The sequence below is a fragment of the Oncorhynchus keta genome, chromosome 33 (genome assembly GCF_023373465.1).
Source record: "Oncorhynchus keta strain PuntledgeMale-10-30-2019 chromosome 33, Oket_V2, whole genome shotgun sequence".
Classification (NCBI taxonomy): domain Eukaryota; kingdom Metazoa; phylum Chordata; class Actinopteri; order Salmoniformes; family Salmonidae; genus Oncorhynchus; species Oncorhynchus keta.
In genome coordinates, this window is record NC_068453.1 from 17,151,964 (window position 1) to 17,179,609 (window position 27,646).

The following is a 27,646-nucleotide window of genomic DNA, read 5'->3' on the forward strand; positions in this document are numbered from 1 at the left end:
CACTACTCCACCCCAAAGAGAGGAACTAGGACTGGGGGAAGATCCGGGCTCTGTGGACCCTAAACCTGGTGCCTGGGAATAAGATGGGCTTGACTTTTAAGACATTGGGATGATGTCAGAGGACCCTGTGAGGGAGGAGGTTGTCGGGAGGGCGAGAGTGGGCTCCCCACGCCCGGTGTACATGGTTGGCCCCTCCCCACTATGAGCATGCAGGTGCTTCATATGGTCAGGGAGCTGGTGTCTCCCTCCCGACGCAGAGCAGCCGCCAGATACGGAGGTGTGTTTCAAGTTTTATTGTCTCATGGACAAGTAGAGTGAAATGCCTTTCTTTCTTTTGTGTGTGTGCTTCTGTCTGAGTGTGTCTGTCTGTCTGAGTGTGTCTGCCTCTGTGTGTATCTGACTGTGTTGTACGTTAGCTGTACCGTGTCCCTCAAAATGAATGCAATTAACTTCTGACAGATCCCTTGTGTGTCTGTGTATGAGAGAGTTGGCCAGAGAGAAAGAGACTCCCTTGGTACTGCTGTAATAGCTGTGTGTGTGTGTGTGTGTGTGTGTGTGTGTGTGTGTGTGTGTGTGTGTGTGTGTGTGTGTGTGTGTGTGTGTGTGTGTGTGTGTGTGTGTGTGTGTGTGTGTGTGTGTGTGTGTGTGTGTGTGTGTCCGGTGAGTAGTTAATAATGAAGGAAGGTTCCCTGGGGTAATGGGACACTTGGTGACCCCGATCTAGTCCTGTCTGCTGATTGGACCAGCTCTGAGGGGTCAGTGTTGGGCTGTGGGCACTAATGAATGGCTAATGCTTTTCACTGCCAAAAGCTCAGTCTACACTCTGAGGAGAATCACCTGGGCTCTCGGTGGAGCCGTAACACTCTATATCCCCATTCAGGCTACTGGCTAGTGATTATATATGGGTTGTGATGTGTGTTATTTTAAAGACATCTAGGCCTCAATAATCTCCTTAACAAAGGCTGCCTCTGTTCTCTTAGCCCCGTGTGTCTAAGCTCTGTTCTCTTAGCCCCGTGTGTCTAAGCTCTGTTCTCTTAGCCCTGTGTCTAAGCTCTGTTCTCTTAGCCCTGTGTCTAAGCTCTGTTCTCTTAGCCCTAAGCTCTGTTCTCTTAGGCCTGTGTGTCTAAGCTCTGTTCTCTTAGGCCTGTGTGTCTAAGCTCTGTTCTCTTAGGCCTGTGTGTCTAAGCTCTGTTCTCTTAGGCCTGTGTGTCTAAGCTCTGTTCTCTTAGCCCTGTGTGTCTAAGCTCTGTTCTCTTAGCCCCGTGTATCTAAGTTCTGTTCTCTTAGCCCTGTGTATCTAAGTTCTGTTCTCTTAGCCCTGTGTATCTAAGCTCTGTTCTCTTAGCCCTGTGTGTCTAAGCTCTGTTCTCTTAGCCCTGTGTCTAAGCTCTGTTCTCTTAGCCCCGTGTGTCTAAGCTCTGTTCTCTTAGCCCTGTGTGTCTAAGTTCTGTTCTCTTAGCCCTGTGTATCTAAGCTCTGTTCTCTTAGCCCTGTGTCTAAGCTCTGTTCTCTTAGCCCTGTGTCTAAGCTCTGTTCTCTTAGCCCCGTGTGTCTAAGCTCTGTTCTCTTAGCCCTGTGTGTCTAAGCTCTGTTCTCTTAGCCCTGTGTCTAAGCTCTGTTCTCTTAGCCCTGTGTGTCTAAGCTCTGTTCTCTTAGCCCTGTGTGTCTAAGCTCTGTTCTCTTAGCCCTGTGTATCTAAGCTCTATTCTCTTAGCCCTGTGTGTCTAAGCTCTGTTCTCTTAGCCCTGTGTGTCTAAGCTCTGTTCTCTTAGCCCTGTGTGTCTAAGCTCTGTTCTCTTAGCCCTGTGTGTCTAAGCTCTGTTCTCTTAGCCCTGTGTATCTAAGCTCTATTCTCTTAGCCCTGTGTGTCTAAGCTCTGTTCTCTTAGCCCTGTGTATCTAAGCTCTGTTCTCTTAGCCCCGTGTGTCTAAGCTCTGTTCTCTTAGCCCCGTGTGTCTAAGCTCTGTTCTCTTAGCCCCGTGTGTCTAAGCTCTGTTCTCTTAGCCCTGTGTATCTAAGCTCTGTTCTCTTAGCCCTGTGTGTCTAAGCTCTATTCTCTTAGCCCTGTGTATCTAAGCTCTGTTCTCTTAGCCCCGTGTGTCTAAGCTCTGTTCTCTTAGCCCCGTGTGTCTAAGCTCTGTTCTCTTAGCCCCGTGTGTCTAAGCTCTGTTCTCTTAGCCCCGTGTGTCTAAGCTCTGTTCTCTTAGCCCTGTGTATCTAAGCTCTGTTCTCTTAGCCCTGTGTGTCTAAGCTCTATTCTCTTAGCCCTGTGTATCTAAGCTCTGTTCTCTTAGCCCCGTGTGTCTAAGCTCTGTTCTCTTAGCCCCGTGTGTCTAAGCTCTGTTCTCTTAGCCCCGTGTGTCTAAGCTCTGTTCTCTTAGCCCCGTGTGTCTAAGCTCTGTTCTCTTAGCCCTGTGTATCTAAGCTCTGTTCTCTTAGCCCTGTGTGTCTAAGCTCTGTTCTCTTAGCCCTGTGTGTCTAAGCTCTGTTCTCTTAGCCCTGTATGTCTAAGCTCTGTTCTCTTAGCCTTGTGTGTCTAAGCTCTGTTCTCTTAGCCCTGTGTGTCTAAGCTCTGTTCTCTTAGCCCTGTGTGTCTAAGCTCTATTCTCTTAGCCCTGTGTATCTAAGCTCTGTTCTCTTAGCCCTGTGTATCTTAGCCCTGTGTATCGAAACTCTATTCTCTTAGACCTGTGTATCGAAGCTCTATTCTCTTAGCCCTGTGTATCGAAGCTCTATTCTCTTAGCCCTGTGTATCGAAGCTCTATTCTCTTAGCCCTGTGTGTCTAAGCTCTGTTCTCTTAGCCCTGTGTATCTAAGCTCTGTTCTCTTAGCCCTGTGTATCTAAGCTCTGTTCTCTTAGCCCTGTGTATCTAAGCTCTATTATCTTAGCCCTGTGTATCTAAGCTCTGTTCTCTTAGCCCCGTGTCTCTAAGCTCTATTCACTTAGCCCCGTGTGTCTAAGCTCTGTTCTCTTAGCCCTGTGTATCGAGGCTCTATTCTCTTAGCCCTGTGTGTCTAAGCTCTGTTCTCTTAGCCCTGTGTATCTAAGCTCTGTTCTCTTAGCCCCGTGTATCTAAGCTCTATTCTCTTAGCCCCGTGTGTCTAAGCTCTGTTCTCTTAGCCCTGTGTATCGAAGCTCTGTTCTCTTAGCCCTGTGTGTCTAAGCTCCGTTCTCTTAGCCCTGTGTATCTAAGCTCTGTTCTCTTAGCCCCGTGTGTCTAAGCTCTGTTCTCTTAGCCCTGTGTATCTAAGCTCTGTTCTCTTAGCCCTGTGTATCGAAGCTCTATTCTCTTAGCCCTGTGTGTCCAAGCTCTGTTCTCTTAGCCCTGTGTATCTAAGCTCTGTTCTCTTAGCCCTGTGTATCTAAGCTCTATTCTCTTAGCCCCGTGTGTCTAAGCTCTGTTCTCTTAGCCCTGTGTATCGAAGCTCTATTCTCTTAGCCCTGTGTGTCTAAGCTCTGTTCTCTTAGCCCTGTGTGTCTAAGCTCTGTTCTCTTAGCCCTTTGTCTAAGCTCTGTTCTCTTAGCCCTGTGTATCTAAGCTCTGTTCTCTTAGCCCTGTGTATCTAAGCTCTATTCTCTTAGCCCTGTGTATCTTAGCCCTGTGTATCGAAGCTCTGTTCTCTGAGCCCTGTGTATCGAAGCTCTGTTCTCTTAGCCCTGTATATCGAAGCTCTGTTCTCTTAGCCCTGTGTATCGAAGCTCTGTTCTCTTAGCCCTGTGTATCAAAGCTCTGTTCTCTTAGCCCTGGGTATCGAAGCTCTGTTCTCTTAGCCCTGGGTATCGAAGCTCTGTTCTCTTAGCCCGGTGTATCTAAGCTCTGTTCTCTTAGCCCTGTGTATCGAAGCTCTGTTCTCTTAGCCCTGTGTATCGAAGCTCTGTTCTCTTAGCCCTGGGTATCGAAGCTCTGTTCTCTTAGCCCTGGGTATCGAAGCTCTGTTCTCTTAGCCCGGTGTGTCTAAGCTCTGTTCTCTTAGCCCTGGGTATCGAAGCTCTGTTCTCTTAGCCCGGTGTATCTAAGCTCTGTTCTCTTAGCCCTGTGTGTCTAAGCTCTGTTCTCTTAGCCCTGGGTATCGAAGCTCTGTTCTCTTAGCTCCGTGTATCGAAGCTCTGTTCTCTTAGCCCTGTGTATCGAAGCTCTATTCTCTTAGCCCTGTGTATCGAAGCTCTATTCTCTTAGCCCGGTGTATCTAAGCTCTGTTCTCTTAGCCCGGTGTATCTAAGCTCTGTTCTCTTAGCCCTGTGTATCTTAGTCCTGTGTATGTAAGCTCTGTTCTCTTAGCCCGGTGTATCTAAGCTCTATTCTCTTAGCCCCGTGTGTCTAAGCTCTATTCTCTTAGCCCCGTGTATCGAACCTCTATTCTCTTAGCCCCGTGTATCGAACCTCTATTCTCTTAGCCCTGTGTATCTAAGCTCTGTTCTCTTAGCCCTGTGTATCGAATCTCTATTCTCTTAGCCCTGTGTATCGAAGCTCTATTCTCTTAGCCCTGTGTATCTAAGCTCTATTCTCTTAGCCCCGTGTATCTAAGCTCTGTTCTCTTAGCCCTGTGTGTCTAAGCTCTGTTCTCTTAGCCCCGTGTGTCTAAGCTCTGTTCTCTTAGCCCCGTGTGTCTAAGCTCTGTTCTCTTAGCCCCGTGTATCTGATCTCTGTTCTCTTAGCCCCATGTGTCTAAGCTCTGTTCTCTTAGCCCCGTGTGTCTAAGCTCTGTTCTCTTAGCCCCGTGTGTCTAAGCTCTGTTCTCTTAGCCCCGTGTATCTAAGCTCTGTTCTCTTAGCCCTGTGTGTCTAAGCTCTGTTCTCTTAGCCCCGTGTGTCTAAGCTCTGTTCTCTTAGCCCCGTGTGTCTAAGCTCTGTTCTCTTAGCCCCGTGTGTCTAAGCTCTGTTCTCTTAGCCCCGTGTGTCTAAGCTCTGTTCTCTTAGCCCCGTGTGTCTAAGCTCTGTTCTCTTAGCCCCGTGTATCTAAGCTCTGTTCTCTTAGCCCCGTGTGTCTAAGCTCTGTTCTCTTAGCCCTGTGTATCGAAGCTCTGTTCTCTTAGCCCTGTGTAGGAGCTAGGAGCAGTATTACAGTCCAGCAGTCTGCTGACCAGGCAGGTGATGGGAGGAGCTAGGAGCAGTATTACAGTCCAGCATTCTGCTGACCAGGCAGGTGATGGGAGGAGCTAGGAGCAGTATTACAGTCCAGCATTCTGCTGACCAGGCAGGTGATGGGAGGAGCTAGGAGCAGTATTACAGTCCAGCATTCTGCTGACCAGGCAGGTGACGGGAAGAGCTAGGAGCATTATTACAGTCCAGCATTCTGCTGACCAGGCAGGTGATGGGAGGAGCTAGGAGCAGTATTACAGTCCAGCATTCTGCTGACCAGGCAGGTGATGGGAGGAGCTAGGAGCAGTATTACAGTCCAGCATTCTGCTGACCAGGCAGGTGATGGGAGGAGCTAGGAGCAGTATTACAGTCCAGCATTCTGCTGACCAGGCAGGTGATGGGAGGAGCTAGGAGCAGTATTACAGTCCAGCATTCTGCTGACCAGGCAGGTGATGGGAGGAGCTAGGAGCAGTATTACAGTCCAGCATTCTGCTGACCAGGCAGGTGATGGGAGGAGCTAGGAGCAGTATTACAGTCCAGCATTCTGCTGGCCAGGCAGGTGATGGGAGGAGCTAGGAGCAGTATTACAGTCCAGCATTCTGCTGACCAGGCAGGTGATGGGAGGAGCTAGGAGCAGTATTACAGTCCAGCATTCTGCTGACCAGGCAGGTGACGGGAGGAGCTAGGAGCAGTATTACAGTCCAGCATTCTGCTGACCAGGCAGGTGATGGGAGGAGCTAGGAGCAGTATTACAGTCCAGCATTCTGCTGACCAGGCAGGTGATGGGAGGAGCTAGGAGCAGTATTACAGTCCAGCATTCTGCTGACCAGGCAGGTGACGGGAAGAGCTAGGAGCAGTATTACAGTCCAGCATTCTGCTGGCCAGGCAGGTGATGGGAGGAGCTAGGAGCAGTATTACAGTCCAGCATTCTGCTGACCAGGCAGGTGATGGGAGGAGCTAGGAGCAGTATTACAGTCCAGCATTCTGCTGACCAGGCAGGTGATGGGAGGAGCTAGGAGCAGTATTACAGTCCAGCATTCTGCTGACCAGGCAGGTGATGGGAGGAGCTAGGAGCAGTATTACAGTCCAGCATTCTGCTGACCAGGCAGGTGATGGGAGGAGCTAGGAGCAGTATTACAGTCCAGCATTCTGCTGACCAGGCAGGTGATGGGAGGAGCTAGGAGCAGTATTACAGTCCAGCATTCTGCTGACCAGGCAGGTGATGGGAGGAGCTAGGAGCAGTATTACAGTCCAGCATTCTGCTGACCAGGCAGGTGATGGGAGGAGCTAGGAGCAGTATTACAGTCCAGCATTCTGCTGACCAGGCAGGTGACGGGAGGAGCTAGGAGCAGTATTACAGTCCAGCATTCTGCTGACCAGGCAGGTGATGGGAGGAGCTAGGAGCAGTATTACAGTCCAGCATTCTGCTGACCAGGCAGGTGATGGGAGGAGCTAGGAGCAGTATTACAGTCCAGCATTCTGCTGACCAGGCAGGTGACGGGAAGAGCTAGGAGCAGTATTACAGTCCAGCATTCTGCTGACCAGGCAGGTGATGGGAGGAGCTAGGAGCAGTATTACAGTCCAGCATTCTGCTGGCCAGGCAGGTGATGGGAGGAGCTAGGAGCAGTATTACAGTCCAGCATTCTGCTGGCCAGGCAGGTGATGGGAGGAGCTAGGAGCAGTATTACAGTCCAGCATTCTGCTGACCAGGCAGGTGATGGGAGGAGCTAGGAGCAGTATTACAGTCCAGCATTCTGCTGACCAGGCAGGTGATGGGAGGAGCTAGGAGCAGTATTACAGTCCAGCATTCTGCTGACCAGGCAGGTGATGGGAGGAGCTAGGAGCAGTATTACAGTCCAGCATTCTGCTGACCAGGCAGGTGATGGGAGGAGCTAGGAGCAGTATTACAGTCCAGCATTCTGCTGACCAGGCAGGTGATGGGAGGAGCTAGGAGCAGTATTACAGTCCAGCATTCTGCTGACCAGGCAGGTGATGGGAGGAGCTAGGAGCAGTATTACAGTCCAGCATTCTGCTGACCAGGCAGGTGATGGGAGGAGCTAGGAGCAGTATTACAGTCCAGCATTCTGCTGACCAGGCAGGTGATGGGAGGAGCTAGGAGCAGTATTACAGTCCAGCATTCTGCTGACCAGGCAGGTGATGGGAGGAGCTAGGAGCAGTATTACAGTCCAGCATTCTGCTGACCAGGCAGGTGATGGGAGGAGCTAGGAGCAGTATTACAGTCCAGCATTCTGCTGACCAGGCAGGTGATGGGAGGAGCTAGGAGCAGTATTACAGTCCAGCATTCTGCTGACCAGGCAGGTGATGGGAGGAGCTAGGAGCAGTATTACAGTCCAGCATTCTGCTGACCAGGCAGGTGATGGGAGGAGCTAGGAGCAGTATTACAGTCCAGCATTCTGCTGACCAGGCAGGTGATGGGAGGAGCTAGGAGCAGTATTACAGTCCAGCATTCTGCTGACCAGGCAGGTGATGGGAGGAGCTAGGAGCAGTATTACAGTCCAGCATTCTGCTGACCAGGCAGGTGATGGGAGGAGCTAGGAGCAGTATTACAGTCCAGCATTCTGCTGACCAGGCAGGTGATGGGAGGAGCTAGGAGCAGTATTACAGTCCAGCATTCTGCTGGCCAGGCAGGTGATGGGAGGAGCTAGGAGCAGTATTACAGTCCAGCATTCTGCTGACCAGGCAGGTGATGGGAGGAGCTAGGAGCAGTATTACAGTCCAGCATTCTGCTGGCCAGGCAGGTGATGGGAGGAGCTAGGAGCAGTATTACAGTCCAGCATTCTGCTGGCCAGGCATGTGATGGGAGGAGCTAGGAGCAGTATTACAGTCCAGCATTCTGCTGGCCAGGCAGGTGATGGGAGGAGCTAGGAGCAGTATTACAGTCCAACATGCCAGCCCATGCTCACTAGGGTCGTGTTCAGTAGCGAGCAAGTTACACTCTGAACTTGTCCGATAAGAACACCGATATTTGTTTTCCGTTGCACAAAACCACCCAGCCTGCTGCGGCAGGTAGGAGCGGTAGGCCAGTAACCAAACGGTTGCTGGATCGAATCCCCGAGCTGACAAGGTAAAAGTCTGTCGTTCTGCCCCTGTTAACCCACTGTTCCCCGGGGGCCGATGACGTGGCTGTTGATTAGCCCCCTGCACCTCTCTGATTCAGAGCGGTTGGGTTAATAAATGCGGGAGACACATTTCAGTAGAATGCATTGTTGTACAACGGACTAGATTTCCCCCCTTTCCTTTCCCATACTGCTGTGCTGGGACTGAGGTGGGTCCATAGGGATTTATAACCAGTCTAAAGCAGCCTGCTGCTCCAGTGTCCAGCTGCAGTCTTCCTCCCTCTCTCCCTCCCATGTTAAATCTGTTAAATCTGTCATATTTCTAACTGCTCAATTATTCAAATTATGTGCCAGCAGCTTAAAAAAGGAAGATTTGCTTTTGCTGAAGTGTAACTCATCAAGTTGTGTCAACTATTGGGGTGTGTGTGCGTGTGTGTGCGTGTGTGTGTGTGTGTGTGTGTGTGTGTGTGTGTGTGTGTGTGTGTGTGTGTGTGTGTGTGTGTGTGTGTGTGTGTGTGTGTGTGTGTGTGTGTGTGTGTGTGTGTGTGTGTGTGTGTGTGTGTGTTAGCACGGCCTCCAACATTGCATACTGGGTTGTCAGAGGGATAGAGGTAGAATTCAGACCCCCCCCCCACGTTAAACTGTAGGTAGCCGGTTAGCATCTGCCCACCGATATCAAAGCCATTTTAGCATCTAGTCTAATTGTTTGCCATATAAGCACCTAGAGGGAAATGCTAGACGACATTTTGTTCTGTAATCTTGGCCTCACAGTAGAATGTATCCATGTGGTGAACGGAGCTGTATCTGTTAGAGCAACATATTAGATACGATGTGAAATGGCACTCAGCACTGGTTCTGTTTCTCTCTCTGTCTCAGGGCTCCTTTAAAAAGAACATCTGAACCAGTATTCAATTATTTTCTGGGGTAAATAAAAACGGCACAAAGTTCCCATCCAGTTAGTTTTCAAACTAAAAACAACCCTGCTTTCTGTTTTAATGTAAAACATGCATACTCACAGTGAAGGGTAGCTCTTTCTTAGCCTTGAAATGGCTGGACTGTGAATGCTTATACACAGGCCCTTTGGTTAGTGTAGAGGTCTTTCAGTAGTGTAGTTATCAAAGGAACCAGAGTTCTCTCTCCACCCCCCTCTCCCTACTGACCAGCCAGGTAGAGATGAAAGGGGGAGTGATGTATGTTACCCCCCCCCCCCTCCAGATGAGTTGTGACAGTCCTATTTGTTTTTGTGTACACCTGTTATTAGACTAGATGTGTTCTTTACAGTCTGTTTACGACTGCTGAATCAAGGCACATTCTCTCTCAATCGCGTCATTCAATGTACTAATATTGTTGCGTTCCTTGTTTGATACGTTGACTTTGCAGATAACACTATAGCTCCCATACATACAGTCAGTCGTGTGTGTTTGTGTACTGTACTAGTCACGCACTGCACTTGTCAAGCTGTCATTACTCATAGCAAATGATTTCATCGTCCGTAGTGTGGTGTGGGGACACAAGTGGCTTGTGTGTGCTTGTGTGACAGAGATGGACAGAGTGAGAGATGGCGTCAGGCTCCGCCCAAAGGAACAATGAGACTGTGCCCCTTCTCTCTCTCTCTTTTCTTCCCCCCCACCTCCCTGTCTTTACTGCTGCCAACCCACACCAAGGCTTTGGTCCAGAGTGTCTCTCCCCCCCCACCTCCCTGTCTTTACTGCTGCCAACCCACACCAAGGCTTTGGTCCAGAGTGTCTCTCTTCCCCCCCACCTCCCTGTCTTTACTGCTGCCAACCCACACCAAGGCTTTGGTCCAGAGTATCTCTCTCTCTTCCCCCCCACCTCCCTGTCTTTACTGCTGCCAACCCACACCAAGGCTTTGGTCCAGAGTGTCTCTCTCTCTTCCCCCCACCTCCCTGTCTTTACTGCTGCCAACCCACACCAAGGCTTTGGTCCAGAGTGTCTCTCTCTCTTCCCCCCACCTCCCTGTCTTTACTGCTGCCAACCCACACCAAGGCTTTGGTCCAGAGTGTCTCTCTTCCCCCCCACCTCCCTGTCTTTACTGCTGCCAACCCACACCAAGGCTTTAGTCCAGAGTGTCTCTTTCTCTTCCCCCACCTCCCTGTCTTTACTGCTGCCAACCCACACCAAGGCTTTGGTCCAGAGTGTCTCTCCCCCCCCACCTCCCTGTCTTTACTGCTGCCAACCCACACCAAGGCTTTGGTCCAGAGTGTCTCTCTCTCTTCCCCCCACCTCCCTGTCTTTACTGCTGCCAACCCACACCAAGGCTTTGGTCCAGAGTGTCTCTCTCTCTTCCCCACCTCCCTGTCTTTACTGCTGCCAACCCACACCAAGGCTTTAGTCCAGAGTGGCTCTCTCTCTTCCACCCACCTCCCTGTCTTTACTGCTGCCAACCCACACCAAGGCTTTGGTCCAGAGTGTCTCTCTCTCTTCCCCCACACCTCCCTGTCTTTACTGCTGCCAACTCACATCAAGGCTTTGGTTCAGAGTGTCTCTCTTCCCCCCACCTCCCTGTCTTTACTGCTGCCAACCCACACCAAGGCCTTGGTCCAGAGTATCTCTCTCTCTTCCCCCCCACCTCCCTGTCTTTACTGCTGCCAACCCACACCAAGGCTTTGGTCCAGAGTGTCTCTCTCTCTTCCCCCCACCTCCCTGTCTTTACTGCTGCCAACCCACACCAAGGCTTTGGTCCAGAGTGTCTCTCTCTCTTCCCCCCCCCACCTCCCTGTCTTTACTGCTGCCAACCCACACCAAGGCTTTGGTCCAGAGTGTCTCTCTTCCCCCCCCACCTCCCTGTCTTTACTGCTGCCAACCCACACCAAGGCTTTAGTCCAGAGTGTCTCTCTCTCTTCCCCCCCACCTCCCTGTCTTTACTGCTGCCAACCCACACCAAGGCTTTGGTCCAGAGTGTCTCTCCCCCCACCTCCCTGTCTTTACTGCTGCCAACCCACACCAAGGCTTTGGTCCAGAGTGTCTCTCTCTCTTCCCCCCCACCTCCCTGTCTTTACTGCTGCCAACCCACACCAAGGCCTTGGTCCAGAGTATCTCTCTCTCTTCCCCCCCACCTCCCTGTCTTTACTGCTGCCAACCCACACCAAGGCTTTGGTCCAGAGTGTCTCTCTCTCTTCCCCCACCTCCCTGTCTTTACTGCTGCCAACCCACACCAAGGCTTTGGTCCAGAGTGTCTCTCTCTCTTCCCCCCACCTCCCTGTCTTTACTGCTGCCAACCCACACCAAGGCTTTGGTCCAGAGTGTCTCTCTTCCCCCCACCTCCCTGTCTTTACTGCTGCCAACCCACACCAAGGCTTTAGTCCAGAGTGTCTCTCTCTCTTCCCCCACCTCCCTGTCTTTACTGCTGCCAACCCACACCAAGGCTTTGGTCCAGAGTGTCTCTCCCCCCCCACCTCCCTGTCTTTACTGCTGCCAACCCACACCAAGGCTTTGGTCCAGAGTGTCTCTCTCTCTTCCCCCCACCTCCCTGTCTTTACTGCTGCCAACCCACACCAGGCTTTAGTCCAGAGTGTCTCTCTCTCTTCCACCCACCTCCCTGTCTTTACTGCTGCCAACACACACCAAGGCTTTGGTCCAGAGTGTCTCTCTCTCTTCCCCCCACCTCCCTGTCTTTACTGCTGCCAACCCACACCAAGGCTTTGGTCCAGAGTGTCTCTCTCCCCCCCACCTCCCTGTCTTTACTGCTGCCAACCCACACCAAGGCTTTGGTCCAGAGTGTCTCTCTCTCTTCCCCACCTCCCTGTCTTTACTGCTGCCAACCCACACCAAGGCTTTAGTCCAGAGTGGCTCTCTCTCTTCCACCCACCTCCCTGTCTTTACTGCTGCCAACCCACACCAAGGCTTTGGTCCAGAGTGTCTCTCTCTCTTCCCCCACCTCCCTGTCTTTACTGCTGCCAACCCACACCAAGGCTTTGGTCCAGAGTGTCTCTCTTCCCCCCCCCCACTTCCCTGTCTTTACTGCTGCCAACCCACACCAAGGCTTTGGTCCAGAGTGTCTCTCTCTCTTCCCCCACACCTCCCTGTCTTTACTGCTGCCAACTCACATCAAGGCTTTGGTTCAGAGTGTCTCTCTTCCCCCCACCTCCCTGTCTTTACTGCTGCCAACCCACACCAAGGCTTTGGTCCAGAGTGTCTCTCTCTCTCTTCCCCCCCACCTCCCTGTCTTTACTGCTGCCAACCCACACCAAGGCTTTGGTCCAGAGTGTCTCTCTTCCCCCCACCTCCCTGTCTTTACTGCTGCCAACCCACACCAAGGCTTTGGTCCAGAGTGTCTCTCTCTCTTCCCCCCCACCTCCCTGTCTTTACTGCTGCCAACCCACACCAAGGCTTTGGTCCAGAGTGTCCCCCCCCACCTCCCTGTCTTTACTGTTGCCAACTCACACCGAGGCTTTGGTCCAGAGTGTCTAGGTGGATGAAGACTGTATGGGCTCATAAAGTTGTTCTGTGTGCATGTCATGTATTTAGATGATGAACAGTCTGGTTATACTCTACACTGCTGCTGATTGATTGCCAATTGAATATTGATTAGCTGTCCTTTGGGGAGGGAGTATTGATCCTAACTGTGAAGTGATGTATTTTAGTCCCTCTGCCTGGCGTCAGATTGCACAAAGCTTAGACTACCGTTTTACAGTACAGAAAGCACCAGTAGTTCAGGGAAAGTATGATTTTTTACAAATTCAACACTCCAGCGACAATGTGTGTGGTGTGCATAGATTGACACTTCGGTTATTTGACACCTTCAACTGTGAACCTCACACACTATACGCAACACACCTAACAGAACAGAGACAGCTCGGATCCCCTTGTCGCTGGAGTGCAGAACAGATTTAAATCGCTTGTTTTGTATTTGCATGAAAGTTTAGTATGGGGGAGTTTGTATGACACTCCTCTCTGTTTTCATCTTGTGATGTGGTGCCAGAGATCGCCCACACAAACAGTTGCCAAAGTGCTTGGCAGATTTTTATATACAATTCTGAAGACTAGAGAGGTGTACAACAGTCGAGAGAGAGGTGTACAACAGTCGAGAGAGAGAGGTGTACAACAGTCGAGAGAGAGAGGTGTACAACAGTCGAGAGAGAGAGAGGTGTACAACAGTCGAGAGAGAGAGGTGTACAACAGTCGAGAGAGAGAGAGGTGTACAACAGTCGAGAGAGAGAGAGGTGTACAACAGTCGAGAGAGAGAGAGGTGTACAACAGTCGAGAGAGAGAGGTGTACAACAGTCGAGAGAGAGAGGTGTACAACAGTCGAGAGAGAGAGAGGTGTACAACAGTCGAGAGAGAGAGAGGTGTACAACAGTCGTGAGAGAGAGAGGTGTACAACAGTCGTGAGAGTGTGTACAACAGTCGAGAGAGAGAGAGAGAGGTGTACAACAGTCGAGAGAGTGAGAGGTGTACAACAGTCGAGAGAGTGAGAGGTGTACAACAGTCGAGAGAGTGAGAGGTGTACAACAGTCGAGAGAGAGAGAGGTGTACAACAGTCGAGAGAGAGAGAGAGAGAGAGAGTGTACAACAGTCGAGAGAGAGAGAGGTGTACAACAGTCGAGAGAGAGAGAGGTGTACAACAGTCGAGAGAGAGAGAGGTGTACAACAGTCGAGAGAGAGAGAGGTGTACAACAGTCGAGAGAGAGAGGGTGTACAACAGTCATGAGAGAGAGAGGTGTACAACAGTCGTGAGAGTGTGTACAACAGTCGAGAGAGAGAGAGAGGTGTACAACAGTCGAGAGAGCGAGAGGTGTACAACAGTCGAGAGAGAGAGAGAGAGAGGTGTACAACAGTCGAGAGAGAGAGAGAGAGAGAGAGAGAGAGGTGTACAACAGTCGAGAGAGAGAGAGAGTGTACAACAGTCGAGAGAGTGAGAGAGTGTACAACAGTCGAGAGAGAGAGAGTGTGTACAACAGTCGAGAGAGAGGTGTACAACAGTCGAGAGAGAGAGAGGTGTACAACAGTCGAGAGAGAGAGAGGTGTACAACAGTCGAGAGAGAGAGAGGTGTACAACAGTCGAGAGAGAGAGAGAGTGTACAACAGTCGAGAGAGTGAGAGAGTGTACAACAGTCGAGAGAGAGAGAGGTGTACAACAGTCGAGAGATAGAGAGGTGTACAACAGTCGAGAGAGTGAGAGAGTGTACAACAGTCGAGAGAGTGAGAGTGTGTACAACAGTCGAGAGAGTGAGAGTGTGTACAACAGTCGAGAGAGTGAGAGTGTGTACAACAGTCGAGAGAGTGAGAGTGTGTACAACAGTCGAGAGAGTGAGAGTGTGTACAACAGTCGAGAGAGTGAGAGTGTGTACAACAGTCGAGAGAGTGAGAGTGTGTACAACAGTCGAGAGAGTGAGAGTGTGTACAACAGTCGTGAGAGTGAGTGTACAACAGTCGAGAGAGTGAGAGTGAGTGTACAACAGTCGAGAGAGTGAGAGTGTGTACAACAGTCGAGAGTGAGTGTACAACAGTCGAGAGTGAGTGTACAACAGTCGTGAGAGTGAGAGAGAGTGAGTGTACAACAGTCGTGAGAGCGAGTGTACAACAGTCGTGAGAGTGAGTGTGTACAACAGTCGAGAGAGAGAGAGAGTGTACAACAGTCGAGAGAGTGAGTGTACAACAGTCGTGAGAGTGAGTGTACAACAGTCGTGAGAGTGAGTGTACAACAGTCGAGAGAGTGAGTGTGTACAACAGTCGAGAGAGAGAGAGAGTGTACAACAGTCGAGAGAGAGTGTACAACAGTCGTGAGAGTGAGTGTACAACAGTCGAGAGAGTGAGTGTACAACAGTCGTGAGTGTACAACAGTCGTGAGAGTGAGTGTACAACAGTCGAGAGAGAGTGAGTGTACAACAGTCGAGAGAGAGAGTGAGTGTACAACAGTCGAGAGAGAGAGAGAGTGTACAACAGTCGAGAGAGAGAGAGTGTACAACAGTCGAGAGAGAGAGAGTGTACAACAGTCGAGAGAGAGAGAGAGTGTACAACAGTCGAGAGAGAGAGAGAGTGTACAACAGTCGAGAGAGAGAGAGAGAGTGTACAACAGTCGAGAGAGAGAGAGAGAGAGTGTACAACAGTCGAGAGAGAGAGTGTACAACAGTCGAGAGAGTGAGTGTACAACAGTCGAGAGAGTGAGTGTACAACAGTCGTGAGAGTGAGTGTACAACAGTCGAGAGAGAGTGAGTGTACAACAGTCGTGAGAGTGAGTGTACAACAGTCGTGAGTGAGTGTACAACAGTCGTGAGAGTGAGAGAGAGTGAGTGTACAACAGTCGTGAGAGAGTGAGTGTACAACAGTCGAGAGTGAGTGTACAACAGTCGTGAGTGAGTGTACAACAGTCGTGAGAGTGAGAGAGAGTGAGTGTACAACAGTCGAGAGAGGGAGTGAGTGTACAACAGTCGAGAGAGAGAGTGAGTGTACAACAGTCGAGAGAGAGAGAGTGTACAACAGTCGAGAGAGAGAGAGTGTACAACAGTCGTGAGAGTGAGTGTACAACAGTCGTGAGTGAGTGTACAACAGTCGTGAGAGTGAGAGAGAGTGAGTGTACAACAGTCGTGAGAGAGTGAGTGTACAACAGTCGAGAGTGAGTGTACAACAGTCGTGAGTGAGTGTACAACAGTCGTGAGAGTGAGAGAGAGTGAGTGTACAACAGTCGAGAGAGGGAGTGAGTGTACAACAGTCGAGAGAGAGAGTGAGTGTACAACAGTCGAGAGAGAGAGAGTGTACAACAGTCGAGAGAGAGAGAGTGTACAACAGTCGAGAGAGTGAGTGTACAACAGTCGTGAGAGTGAGTGTACAACAGTCGAGAGAGTGAGTGTACAACAGTCGAGAGAGTGAGTGTACAACAGTCGAGAGAGTGAGTGTACAACAGTCGAGAGAGTGAGTGTACAACAGTCATGAGAGTGAGAGAGAGTGAGTGTACAACAGTCATGAGAGAGAGAGTGAGTGTACAACAGTCGAGAGAGAGAGAGTGTACAACAGTCGAGAGAGAGAGAGAGAGTGTACAACAGTCGAGAGAGAGAGAGAGTGTACAACAGTCGAGAGAGATAGAGAGAGAGTGTACAACAGTCGAGAGAGTGAGTGTACAACAGTCGAGAGAGTGAGTGTACAACAGTCGAGAGAGTGAGTGTACAACAGTCGAGAGTGAGTGTACAACAGTCGAGAGAGTGAGTGTACAACAGTCGAGAGAGTGAGTGTACAACAGTCGTGAGAGTGAGTGTACAACAGTCGAGAGAGAGTGAGTGTACAACAGTCGAGAGTGAGTGTACAACAGTCGTGAGTGAGTGTACAACAGTCGTGAGAGTGAGAGAGAGTGAGTGTACAACAGTCGTGAGAGTGAGTGTACAACAGTCGAGAGAGTGAGTGTGTACAACAGTCGAGAGTGAGAGTGTGTACAAGTCGAGAGTGAGTGTACAACAGTCGAGAGAGTGAGTGTACAACAGTCGAGAGAGTGAGTGTACAACAGTCGAGAGAGTGAGTGTACAACAGTCGAGAGAGTGAGTGTACAACAGTCGTGAGAGTGAGTGTACAACAGTCGTGAGAGTGAGTGTACAACAGTCGAGAGAGAGTGAGTGTACAACAGTCGAGAGAGAGTGAGTGTACAACAGTCGAGAGTGAGTGTACAACAGTCGTGAGTGAGTGTACAACAGTCGTGAGAGTGAGAGAGAGTGAGTGTACAACAGTCGTGAGAGTGAGTGTGTACAACAGTCGAGAGAGTGAGTGTGTACAACAGTCGAGAGAGTGAGAGTGTGTACAACAGTCGAGAGAGTGAGAGTGTGTACAACAGTCGAGAGAGTGAGAGTGTGTACAACAGTCGAGAGTGAGAGTGTGTACAACAGTCGAGAGAGTGAGTGTACAACAGTCGTGAGAGAGTGAGTGTACAACAGTCGAGAGTGAGTGTACAACAGTCGTGAGTGAGTGTACAACAGTCGTGAGAGTGAGAGAGAGTGAGTGTACAACAGTCGTGAGAGTGAGTGTACAACAGTCGAGAGAGTGAGTGTGTACAACAGTCGAGAGTGAGAGTGTGTACAACAGTCGAGAGAGTGAGAGTGTGTACAACAGTCGAGAGAGTGAGAGTGTGTACAACAGTCGAGAGAGTGAGAGTGTACAACAGTCGAGAGAGTGAGAGTGTGTACAACAGTCGAGAGAGTGAGTGTACAACAGTCGTGAGAGTGAGTGTACAACAGTCGTGAGAGTGAGTGTACAACAGTCGAGAGAGAGTGAGTGTACAACAGTCGAGAGTGAGTGTACAACAGTCGTGAGAGTGAGAGAGAGTGAGTGTACAACAGTCGAGAGAGAGAGAGAGTGAATGTACAACAGTCGAGAGAGAGTGAGTGTACAACAGTCGAGAGTGAGTGTACAACAGTCGAGAGTGAGTGTACAACAGTCGTGAGTGAGTGTACAACAGTCGTGAGAGAGAGAGTGAGTGTACAACAGTCGAGAGAGTGAGAGAGAGTGAGTGTACAACAGTCGAGAGAGAGTGAGTGTACAACAGTCGAGAGAGTGAGAGAGAGTGTACAACAGTCGAGAGTGAGTGTACAACAGTCGAGTGAGAGAGAGAGTGTGTGTACAACAGTCGAGGGGGGAGAGTGTACAACAGTCGAGTGAGAGAGAGAGGGAGTGTACAACAGTCGAGTGAGAGAGAGAGGGAGTGTACAACAGTCGAGAGAGAGAGCTGTGCAACAGCCGCGAGAGAGGTGAAGGGTCAACTTCTCACTCAAGATGACAATATTCTGCTGCTCTTGACAAATACAGAGAGGGCAAGAGTGAAGGCGAGATGCGTTTCATAACATTAATTTCAAATAAAATGACAGTCCTTATTTTGAAGAGGATTCACTGGAATGTGCTCAATAACTCCCAAGCCATGTTACTGACAGCATGGTAGCAGTGGACGTGTCCCTTCTCAGAAAGCATCCCGTGTGTGAGAACATTCCCAGAAAGGACGCCAGAACCTCCAAGCCTGCCTGCCTGCCCTGCAGGATGACCTCGATGCTTTAAAACGCCACATCAGCCATTCCCTTACTGGGCGTTGGCCTGGGTCGTTTATGTGTGCCAGGGTAGATACATACTGTAGCGATCGAGGGAGGAGATAGAAACCATTATCTTTCTTCCTCTCCTTTTCTCTCCCTCCCTCCCCTTCCTCTTATCTCCCCGGCTGTCCTGCAATATGCCTGATCAACATGATCGTTCTGGGTATACGACTCGCCACAGGAGTTGAACATGAGTCTCATTTAATGAAGGCTGTTTCTCAAGAACGCTTGGCTCTCCCTTGATTTCTCATCTCCCTCGCCTTGTGTCCCACCCACTGTCTTCCTCATCTCTCTCTCCCTGTCCCTCTTTCCCTCCCTCTCTCTTATTTTCTCCCTCTCTCCCTCCCTCTCTTCTCTGGTGTATTGAATAGGGGCTGTTGTTGTGTGTTTGGGTGTGGAATGTTGTGAGTGGGAAAGCGGTGACTTGATGCTGGAGTCAGTGTCCCTCGTTCTCTCTCTCCTTCTCTCTTGTTCCCTATCTCGTTCTCGAATCTCTTTGTAAAGTAAACAAACGGCTGCATTGTGACCGAGGCCCTCAAACTCAACCACTCTGATCTCCCGTCTACTGCTCAGAAGAGTGTATCAATACAAGCCACCATTTGTCTGTCTCTCTGGTTCCTCTCATTGGTACGGGGACTGTTGTCGTGTGACATAGTTGCCGTGGCAGAGTCGGTGGTTCTGGGATGGGTTGTTTGTCTAGCCCGGGCTGTCACTAATGCGGACTAAATCTCTCAGTAGACTGGAGGATCCAACAGAGAGCGTGAAGAGAGGTAAGACACGATGTCACTGAGGCGACTGACTTCAGGCAAATAAATACTGCTTTGGTTTTTTGCCTCCTTACTAGGACAAACTGCTGGTGTTCAAGAACAGCTATTGCTTCTGTCGGATTGAATTGTGTTGAAATATTTAACCTGTTACTCCTACCCCCTACTTTTTCAAACATTCTGTTAAAAATCGTGCAACATTTCAGCGCCCTGCTTCTCATGCCAGGAAGATAGTATATGCATATGATTAGTATGTGTGGATAGAAAACACTCAGACGTTTATAAAACTGGTTAAATCACGGCTGTGACTATAACAGAACGTGCGTTTCAACGAAAAGCGCAGGAAAATCTGATCACTGAAAATTGGAAAATATATCAATGCGCCACTTGCATGTATTGTCTATGGGAAAGCAAATTACCTGGAGCCGAGATTGCAATTCCTACAGCTTGCACACGATGTCAACAGTCTTGTCATTTGCCTAGGCTTTGTTTCTTGGTCAAACGAAGAAGAGACGGCCCATTTCTTCAGGTCTCCGACCGGATATTTTGGTTGAGATTTACCCGGACATTATTTCCAGACGTACAGCTATAGAATACACATCGCCTCGTGATCAATTTGATCGCTTATTAACGTTTACTAATACCTAAAGTTGCATTACAAAAGTATTTCGAAGTGTTTTGTGAAAGTTTATCGTCAACTTTTTTACAGTCTTACACAGTCTTCATAGATCGATATCTAGGCTATATATGGACCGATTTAATCGAAAAAAAGACCCAATAGTGATTATGGGACATCTAGGAGTGCCAACAAAGAAGATGGTCAAAGGTAATGAATGTTTTATATTTTATTTGTGCGGTTTGTGTAGCGCCGACTATGCTAATTATTTTGTTTACGTCCCCTGCGGGTCTTTTGGGGTGTTACATGCTATCAGATAATAGCTTCTCATGCTTTCGCCGAAAAGCATTTTAAAAATCTGACTTGTTGCCTGGATTCACAACGAGTGTAGCTTTAATTCAATACTCTGCATGTGTATTTTAATGAACGTTTGAGTTTTAACGAGTGCTATTAGCATTTAGCGTAGCGCATTTGCATTTCCAGATGTCTAGATGGGACGCCTGCGTGCCAGGTAGGAGCAAGAGATTAACTTAAATGATACAGTTCTAATGGTGTTGCACAGTTTACAATTGAGATTATGTTACTTGGAGACATGAAAGTTCAGATGGAATTTATAACTGTCAACGTAGATTGAGAGTAAACTACTCTGTGGGTAGACATGTCTTCATGGTGTACATTTGCAAATGCTGTGCCAAATCATATGTGAAGAATGCAACAAAGACACAGAATCATCTGGCCAAGTGCATAAAGTTCCCTCAGAGCTCACAACAAGCAACCTCTGACAAAAGTCCCTCTACTTCTATTCGAGGTGAAAATGATGAATCAGACACCTTATCGATAGCACCAGCTCATTGTCCTCCTGGAATCAGAATTTTTTTTGACTCAATGGAGGAACGTAGTCAGAGAAATGCTGATGAATGTCTTTCTCGAGCTGTGTATGCAACTGGTTCACCTCTGATGCTCACAGGCAATGTGTATTGGAAGAGTTTTCTGAATGTTCTTCACCCAGCATACACCCCTCCAGCCAGACATGCTTTATCTACTCATTTGCTGGATGCAGAGTTCAACAGAGTTCAAGTGAAGGTCAAGCAAATCATAGAGAAAGCATACTGTATAGCAGTCATCTCTGATGGGTGGTCGAATGTTCGTGGGCAAGGAATAATTAGCTACATCATCTCCACCCCCTCAACCAGGGGGCACAGACACAAGGGACAACATACACATCGGTCTCTACATTGTAGATGAGCTGAAGGCAGTCATCACACCCATTGGCTGTGCTGCTCATGCATTGAATCTGCTCTTCAAGGACATCTTGGCACTGAAAACAATGGATACACTCTACAAGAGAGCCAAGGAAATGGTTAGGTATGTGAAGGGTCATCAAGTTATAGCAGCAATCTACCTCACCAAGCAAAGTGAGAAGAATAAGAGCACCACATTGAAGTTGCCCGGCAACACCCGTTGGGGTGCTGTTGTCATCATGTTTGACAGTCTCCTGGAGGGGAAGGAGTCTCTCCAAGAAATGGCCATATCACAGTCTGCCGAAATGGACAGCCCCATCAAGAGGATCCTACTGGATGATGTATTTTGGTAAAGAGTGGTAAGCAACCTGAAACTCCTGAAACCTATAGCAGTATAGCCATTGCCAATAGCCATTGCACGGATTGAGGGAGACAGTGCCTTCCTGTCTGATGTAAGAGAACAATTCCGTACTGCCCTGCCCACTTCACTGTTGCTCCAAGCAAAGGAAACTGCAGTTCTGAAATACATCAAAGTGTGAAGACTTCTGCCTGAAGCCCATACACGCCACAGCGTACATGTTGGACCCCAAGTATGCTGGCAAGAGCATCCTGTCTGGTGCAGAGATCAACAAGGCCTATGGTGTCATCACTACCGTGTCTCGCCACCTTGGCCTGGATGAGGGCAAGGTTCTTGGCAGTCTGGCGAAGTACACTTCCAAGCAAGGGCTTTGGCATGGAGATGCAGTATGGCAGTCGTGCCAACACATCTCATCAGCCACCTGGTGGAAGGGACTTTGTGGATCTGAGGCTCTTTCCACTGTTGCCTCCATCACCCTCCAAATTCCACCAACATCGGCTGCCTCAGAGCGCAACTGATCGTTGTTTGGGAACACACACACCAAAGCATGCAACAGGCTGACCAGTACAAGGGTTGAAAAATTGGTGGCCATCTGGGAAAATTTGAGGCTTTTTGAGCCTGACAACGAGCCATCCTCAACGGGGTTGGAAAGTGAGAGTGAAGATGAGGCCTCAGTCCGATGTTCAAGAGGTAGACATTGAGGAGGTCCAGGGAGAAGACATGGAAGCCTGAGAGGAAGACAACCAAAGCTTTAGTTTCTAGACTATACGTGTACAGATGTATGATAACGTTTTTGGGAGATGCGATGGATCATTGGGGATCATTCAATATTCCCTTTTTGTTGTTCAGTGAAATCATCCCATGTGAAGAGTCAACTAATTTAATTAAAGGTCAATTCATAACTAAATAGTTTTTTAACATTTCTATTGGAAGGATTTAATCATTTGCAATTATGTCTACTTATGATAAGGTCAAATGTTTGTTTCTGTCTCCATATGGTAAATATATCCAATGCAAAAAGAATCTACATTGAAATGGATTTAATACTAATTTGTATATATCCCCATTAATTCCGACGGAAAGTTTCCACCTCTGAATATTCTCTAAATTGTGCAACCCTACTGTTGAGGTCAACTACAGTTGAAGTCAAAAGTTTACATACACCATAGCCAAGTATATTTAAACTCAGTTTTTCACATTTCCTGACATTTAATCCTAGTAAAAATTCCCTGTCTTAGGTCAAACATTTCGGGTAGCTTTCCACAAGCTTCCCACAATAAGTTGGGTGAATATTGTCCCATTCCTCCTGACAGAGCTGGTGTAACTGAGTCAGGTTTGTAGGCCTCCTTGCTCACGCACGCTTTTTCACTTCTGCCCACAAATGTTCTATGGGATTGAGGACAGGCTTTGTGATGGCCACTCCAACACCTTGATTTTGTTGTCCTTAAGCCATTTTGCCACAACTTTGGAAGTATGCTTGGGGTCATTGTCCATTTGGAAGACCCATTTGCGACCAAGCTTTAACTTCCTGACTGATGTCTTGAGATGTTGCTTCAATATATCCACATAATTTCCCTCCCTTATGAAGCCATCTATTTTTTTAAGCGCACCAGTCCTTCCTGCAGCAAAGCACCCCATAACATGATGCTGCCACCCCCGTGCTTCACGGTTGGGATGGTGTTCCTTGGCTTGCAAGCCTCCTCCTTTTTCCTTCAATTATAACAATGGTCATTATGGCGAAACAGTTCTATTTTTGTTTCATCATACCAGAGGACATTTCTCCAAAAAGTACGATATTTGTCCCAATGTGCAGTTGTAAATCGTGGTCTGGCTTTTTGTATGGCGGTTTTGGAGCAGTGGCTTCTTCCTTGCTAAGCAGCCTTTCGGGTTATGTCGATATAGGACTTTTTACTGTGTATATAGATACTTTTGTACCTGTTTCCTCCATCTTCACAAGGCCCTTTGCTGCTGTTCTGGGATTGATTTGCACTTTTCGCACAAAAGTACATTCATTTCTAGGAGACAGAGCGTGTCTCCTTCCTGAGCAGTATGGCGGCTGCATGGTCCCATGGTGTTTACACTTGCGTACTATTGCTTGTACAGATGAATGTGGTACCCTCAGACGTTTGGTAATTGCTCCCAAGGATGTTCTGGAATTTTCCAAGCTGTTTAAAGGCAGTCAACTTGGTGTATGTAAACTTATGGCCCACTGGAATTGTGATACAGTGAAATAATCTGTCTGTAAACAATTTTTGGGAAAAAAATTGTCATGCACAAAGTAGATGTCTTTACCGACTTGCCAAAACTATAGTTTATTAACCCCTGGGATATGTAGGACGCTAGCATCCCACTTGGCCAAAAGCCAGGGAAAACGCAGAGCGACAAATTCAAATAAATTACTATAAAATCAAACTTTCTTTAAATCACACATGCAAGATAGCAAATTAAAGCTACACGTGTTGTGAATCCAGCCAACATGTCAGATTTCAAAAAGGCTTTTCGGCGAAAGCAAACAATGCTATTATCTGAGGATAGCACATCCGTAAACAAAGAGAAAATAATATTTCAACCCTGTAGGCGGTTATATATATATATATATATATATATATATATATTATATATATTATTATTATTATTATTATTATTATTATTATTATTATATTTCAACCCCCCAAAACGCAGAAATAAAAATGTAATTCATGCCTTACCTTTAACGAGCTTATTTTGTTGGCACTCCAATATGTCCCATAAACATCACAAATGGTCCTTTTGTTCGATTAATTCCGTCGATATAAATCCAAAATGTCCATTTATTTGGCGCGTTTGATCCAGAAAAACACTGGTTCCAATTTGCGCAACGTGACTAGAAAATATCTCAAACGTTACATGTAAACTTTGCCAAAACATTTCAAACTACTTTTGTAATACAACTTTAGGTATTTTTTTAATGTCAATAATCATTAAAATTGAAGACGGGATGATCTGTTCAATACAGGAGGAAAACAAACTGTAGCTGGCTTTCTGGTCACACCTCTATCTAACAGTAGACTACAAGTGACCCTCTTTCTGAACAGGGCTACTTCTTCATTACACAAAGGAATAACCTCAACCAATTTCTAAAGACTGTTGACATCCAGTGGAAGCGGTAGGAACTGCAAGAAGGTCCCTTAGAAATCTGGATTCCCAATGAAAACGCATTGAAAAGAGTGACCTCAAAAAAAAAATCTGAATGTTTGTCCTCGGGGTTTCACCTGCTAAATAAGTTCTGTTATACTCACAGACATTATTCAAACAGTTTTAGAAACGTCAGAGTGTTTTCTACCCAAATATACTAATAATATGCATATCTTATCTTCTGGGGATGAGTAGCAGGCAGTTGAATTTGGGCGTTTCATCCAGGTGTGAAAATACTGCCCCCTGTCACCAATAAGTTAACAAGAAATTTGGGGTTGAAAAACGAGTTTTAAGGAGTCCAAGCTAAGTGTATGTAAACTTCAACCGACTTCAACTGTATGTGTGATGTGGTTGGGTACAGGTAGAAACATGTTTGTGTTTTACATCGAGTTTGGGCAAATGAGTATAGTTTTGAAGCAATGCTAATAGCATGCCCAGTGTTATGCCACATGTGGTTAGCCTACAGGTTTTTTTTGCTGTTACCCTGACAGTTGGGTGACATCAGGCTCGTGTGTGTGTTTGTATATTTGGACACACAATGGTGCGACGGCACACAGGCTCCATTTAGAACTTTGGCGTACCGCAAACACCAATGTTTTATTTCACTTTCAGACCTTATTCACTAAGGCATTTCTCTTTTTGTTCACTTTTTACATTCTTCTCATTTCAAGGCATGATTTGACCAGGCCTTGGTGCCCTTCGTGATTGCCTTTATAGATCCTTGTTTCCCAATATGTAATGCGGTAAGGTGAATAGAGGCATCGCTCTCAGCTTGGTCGTCTCCAGGTCTGGCCTTGGGACGTGTTGATTGGCTGAACACAGGCACGCTCGAGAGGCGGATGAACAAAGTGAAGTGTGAGGCACTGTGAGTTCAAGAACAAAGGACAGGAAATGACTTCTCCTCCAACCAGGCTTTCCATTAGAACCATGCATCTTCAGTACCTTTGCAGATAAGAACCGGCAATGAGTGTTAACTTGGAGGGCGAGAGGAGCAGAGAGCAAAATAACACTACTTGTTATAAAGACAAGTCCTGGACTAGAAACCGCTAGTCTCTAAAGAGGAGCAGAATATTATATATTTTCTATTGTCATAGTTGTTTACAGTCATCCAGACTCATTCTTTGACAGGAGTTGTGATGAATACAGACAGATACTTTACAGATAAGATGACACAGGAAGACACAGTGTTATTATGTTAACTGAGAGGGATGATATTTTAGAGTCTGTTGTTTTTGATGATGCTGTTGTCCAGAAGACTGACTCTGAGTCTGATTGGACGAATGCATGATCCTAAGTTCATTCTTTTATCGACTTGATCTACGGTTGAATCATCATGGACAGACAGGTTATATACAGATCGACAACATGTTGTCCCTAACCTGTGAGTGAGCGAGACCAGTTCTCACCTTTGTTCTTTCAGTGACGTTTTCTAGTGTTTTTCAGAAGCCTAATGTATGATTAATACCTTTCAGCAGGGAAAATGACAGCTTTCTATTCTAATACTCTAATATTCTAATACTCTGTGATGTATGGATGGATGGAGAGAAAGAGAGTGACAGCTGTTAGAGAGCAGGAGTGAAGGGGAAAGCGGAGAATCGGGTCATTTCCAAAGCACTAGACCGGTGGGGACATTTTAATCGCAGCGGAAGAGGGACATGACCTGCCGTTCTACGCAGCTGTCGCCACAGGGCACTGCCATGTGAAGAGGAAGCGGTTGAGACTGGTAGAGGAGGATGAGAGAGGGGTGAAAGGTCAGGGAGGTAGGGGGTCTAACCAGGGAAAAGAGGAGTAGGAGTGGACAGGGTGAGGAAAAGCGGGAGGATAGGGTGACTCGCTGGAAGTGCAAAGGTTCAGGGATGTATGTTTTCCTCAAGCAGCCCCGTAGCGTTAAGGAAGGGGCTTGTCCAGGAGTGTTCTGTAGGCACGAGGAGTCACAGTAGTCCAAGCCACACAACAAACACATTCTGAACGAGCCTCCAACCCCTTACAAACACGGAGTCACGGATGCCAGTGCCATTCCCCGAGCATGAAAGAATCTAATTGCGTTTAGCTTAAGCACTGCCCCTGTTGAATACTAATATTGCCGCTGGAGGGTTCAGTGTGTGTTACTGCTGCCAACACTGGGCTTTACTATAGGAAGACTCAAGACCCAGAATTCCATTCCACTGAACCATGGAAAAATTCAGTGGGGGGAAGAAAAAAACCGTTATTTGTTTCCAGACAGTGTCCCTCTGCTGTCCCTTCTCCCACTCTGTGTGCCATTGTCAGCAAATGGCGGCATGCCTTTCACTGTGACAGTGACACACCACCCTGTCATAAAAATTCCGGCCAGCTCGATAAGAGCAACGTTTGTTCGGACATATTGGAATTCCGGACAAGCCCAGGGAGGAAGTGGGGAAGAATCAAAGTGGAATACTTCCTGTCGGGAATACTGACTGACAAAGTGACAGATAAGGGAAAAAATAAAATGATTTAAAACTGTAAAACCACCCTTGGGACCTTGTACTTCTTAAGTGGAGGCGAAGCAGCACATCTCATTGGTGGAGAGGGTTGAAAAGCTGTATCCTCATGTCTCCCACCAGCTCAGTAAACACAGTAGCACACACTGAGTATCTACAATAGCCTCTTTCACTAAGAACACAGTATTGTGTTCTTTCTTGTGCTGTGTGTGGAGCAATGTATTTATTCTCACACTGACGTGGTTGGCAAACTGCCTCAATCTGTGTAAAAATAGATTTACAGAAAATTAGTTCAGTGCTTTGTTTATTCTCAATCTCCGCATGCGTCCAATGTGTCTGAGGCACACACACACACACACACACACACACACACACACACACACACACACACACACACACCTTGTCTTTCTAATGTGCATTTGGCTGGCAGCTCAGTGCAGGTACATCAAAGCAGGTGAAATGCCAATTGGTCCGTCGCCTGGAAAGATTCACTATCTTTTTCCATCAGGACTTGACTGGAACAAAGTGTACCAGAATATTTTTACATCAGGAAGGATGATTTAGTACCAGCCCTTTGCTAATAGAAAACCTCAGATACACAGTATATTCTGGCTGACCGCATTCCATCACAAGAACTACCTGTTATTGGTGAACTCATAGAACCAATGGGGCTCTTTCAATAAATCTGACCTAGACTTTTTAGTTTTCCACAATTTTCCCACTATTACCACAGCCCTTCAAACCATGAACACACACACACACACACACACACACACACACACACACACACACACACACACACACACACACACACACACACACATATATTCTGTTCCAGCTTTGTTAACGTGCTTT

The 27,646-nt window shown here is 47.8% G+C and overlaps 1 protein-coding gene and 1 long non-coding RNA gene across 5 annotated transcripts in view; both read left to right on the top strand.

Moving 5' to 3' along the window:
* The window catches only part of LOC118365963 (USP6 N-terminal-like protein), a 71,852-nt gene that overhangs the window by 20,663 nt on the left and 23,543 nt on the right, over positions 1-27,646 (top strand). Inside the window, exon 1 of one of the 3 annotated variants that reach the window (XM_052492160.1) lies at positions 135-277. The exons of 1 other annotated variant lie outside the window; for it this stretch is intronic. In XM_052492160.1, coding sequence (XP_052348120.1) covers positions 202-277 — 76 coding nt within the window. In that variant the 5' untranslated portion in view covers positions 135-201. Of the gene's footprint in view, positions 1-134; positions 278-18,591; positions 18,950-27,646 lie in introns of those variants that run through there. One more of the 3 variants, XM_052492161.1, reaches the window with a different exon arrangement.
* LOC127914620 (uncharacterized) lies at positions 5,284-8,580 on the top strand. Of its 2 annotated transcripts, none has more exons than XR_008089097.1 (3): positions 5,284-5,804; positions 6,410-6,464; positions 6,630-8,580. It is a non-coding gene; the product is annotated as an uncharacterized LOC127914620 (long non-coding RNA). The 2 variants fall into 2 exon arrangements; XR_008089096.1 differs by having other exon boundaries at positions 6,685-8,580.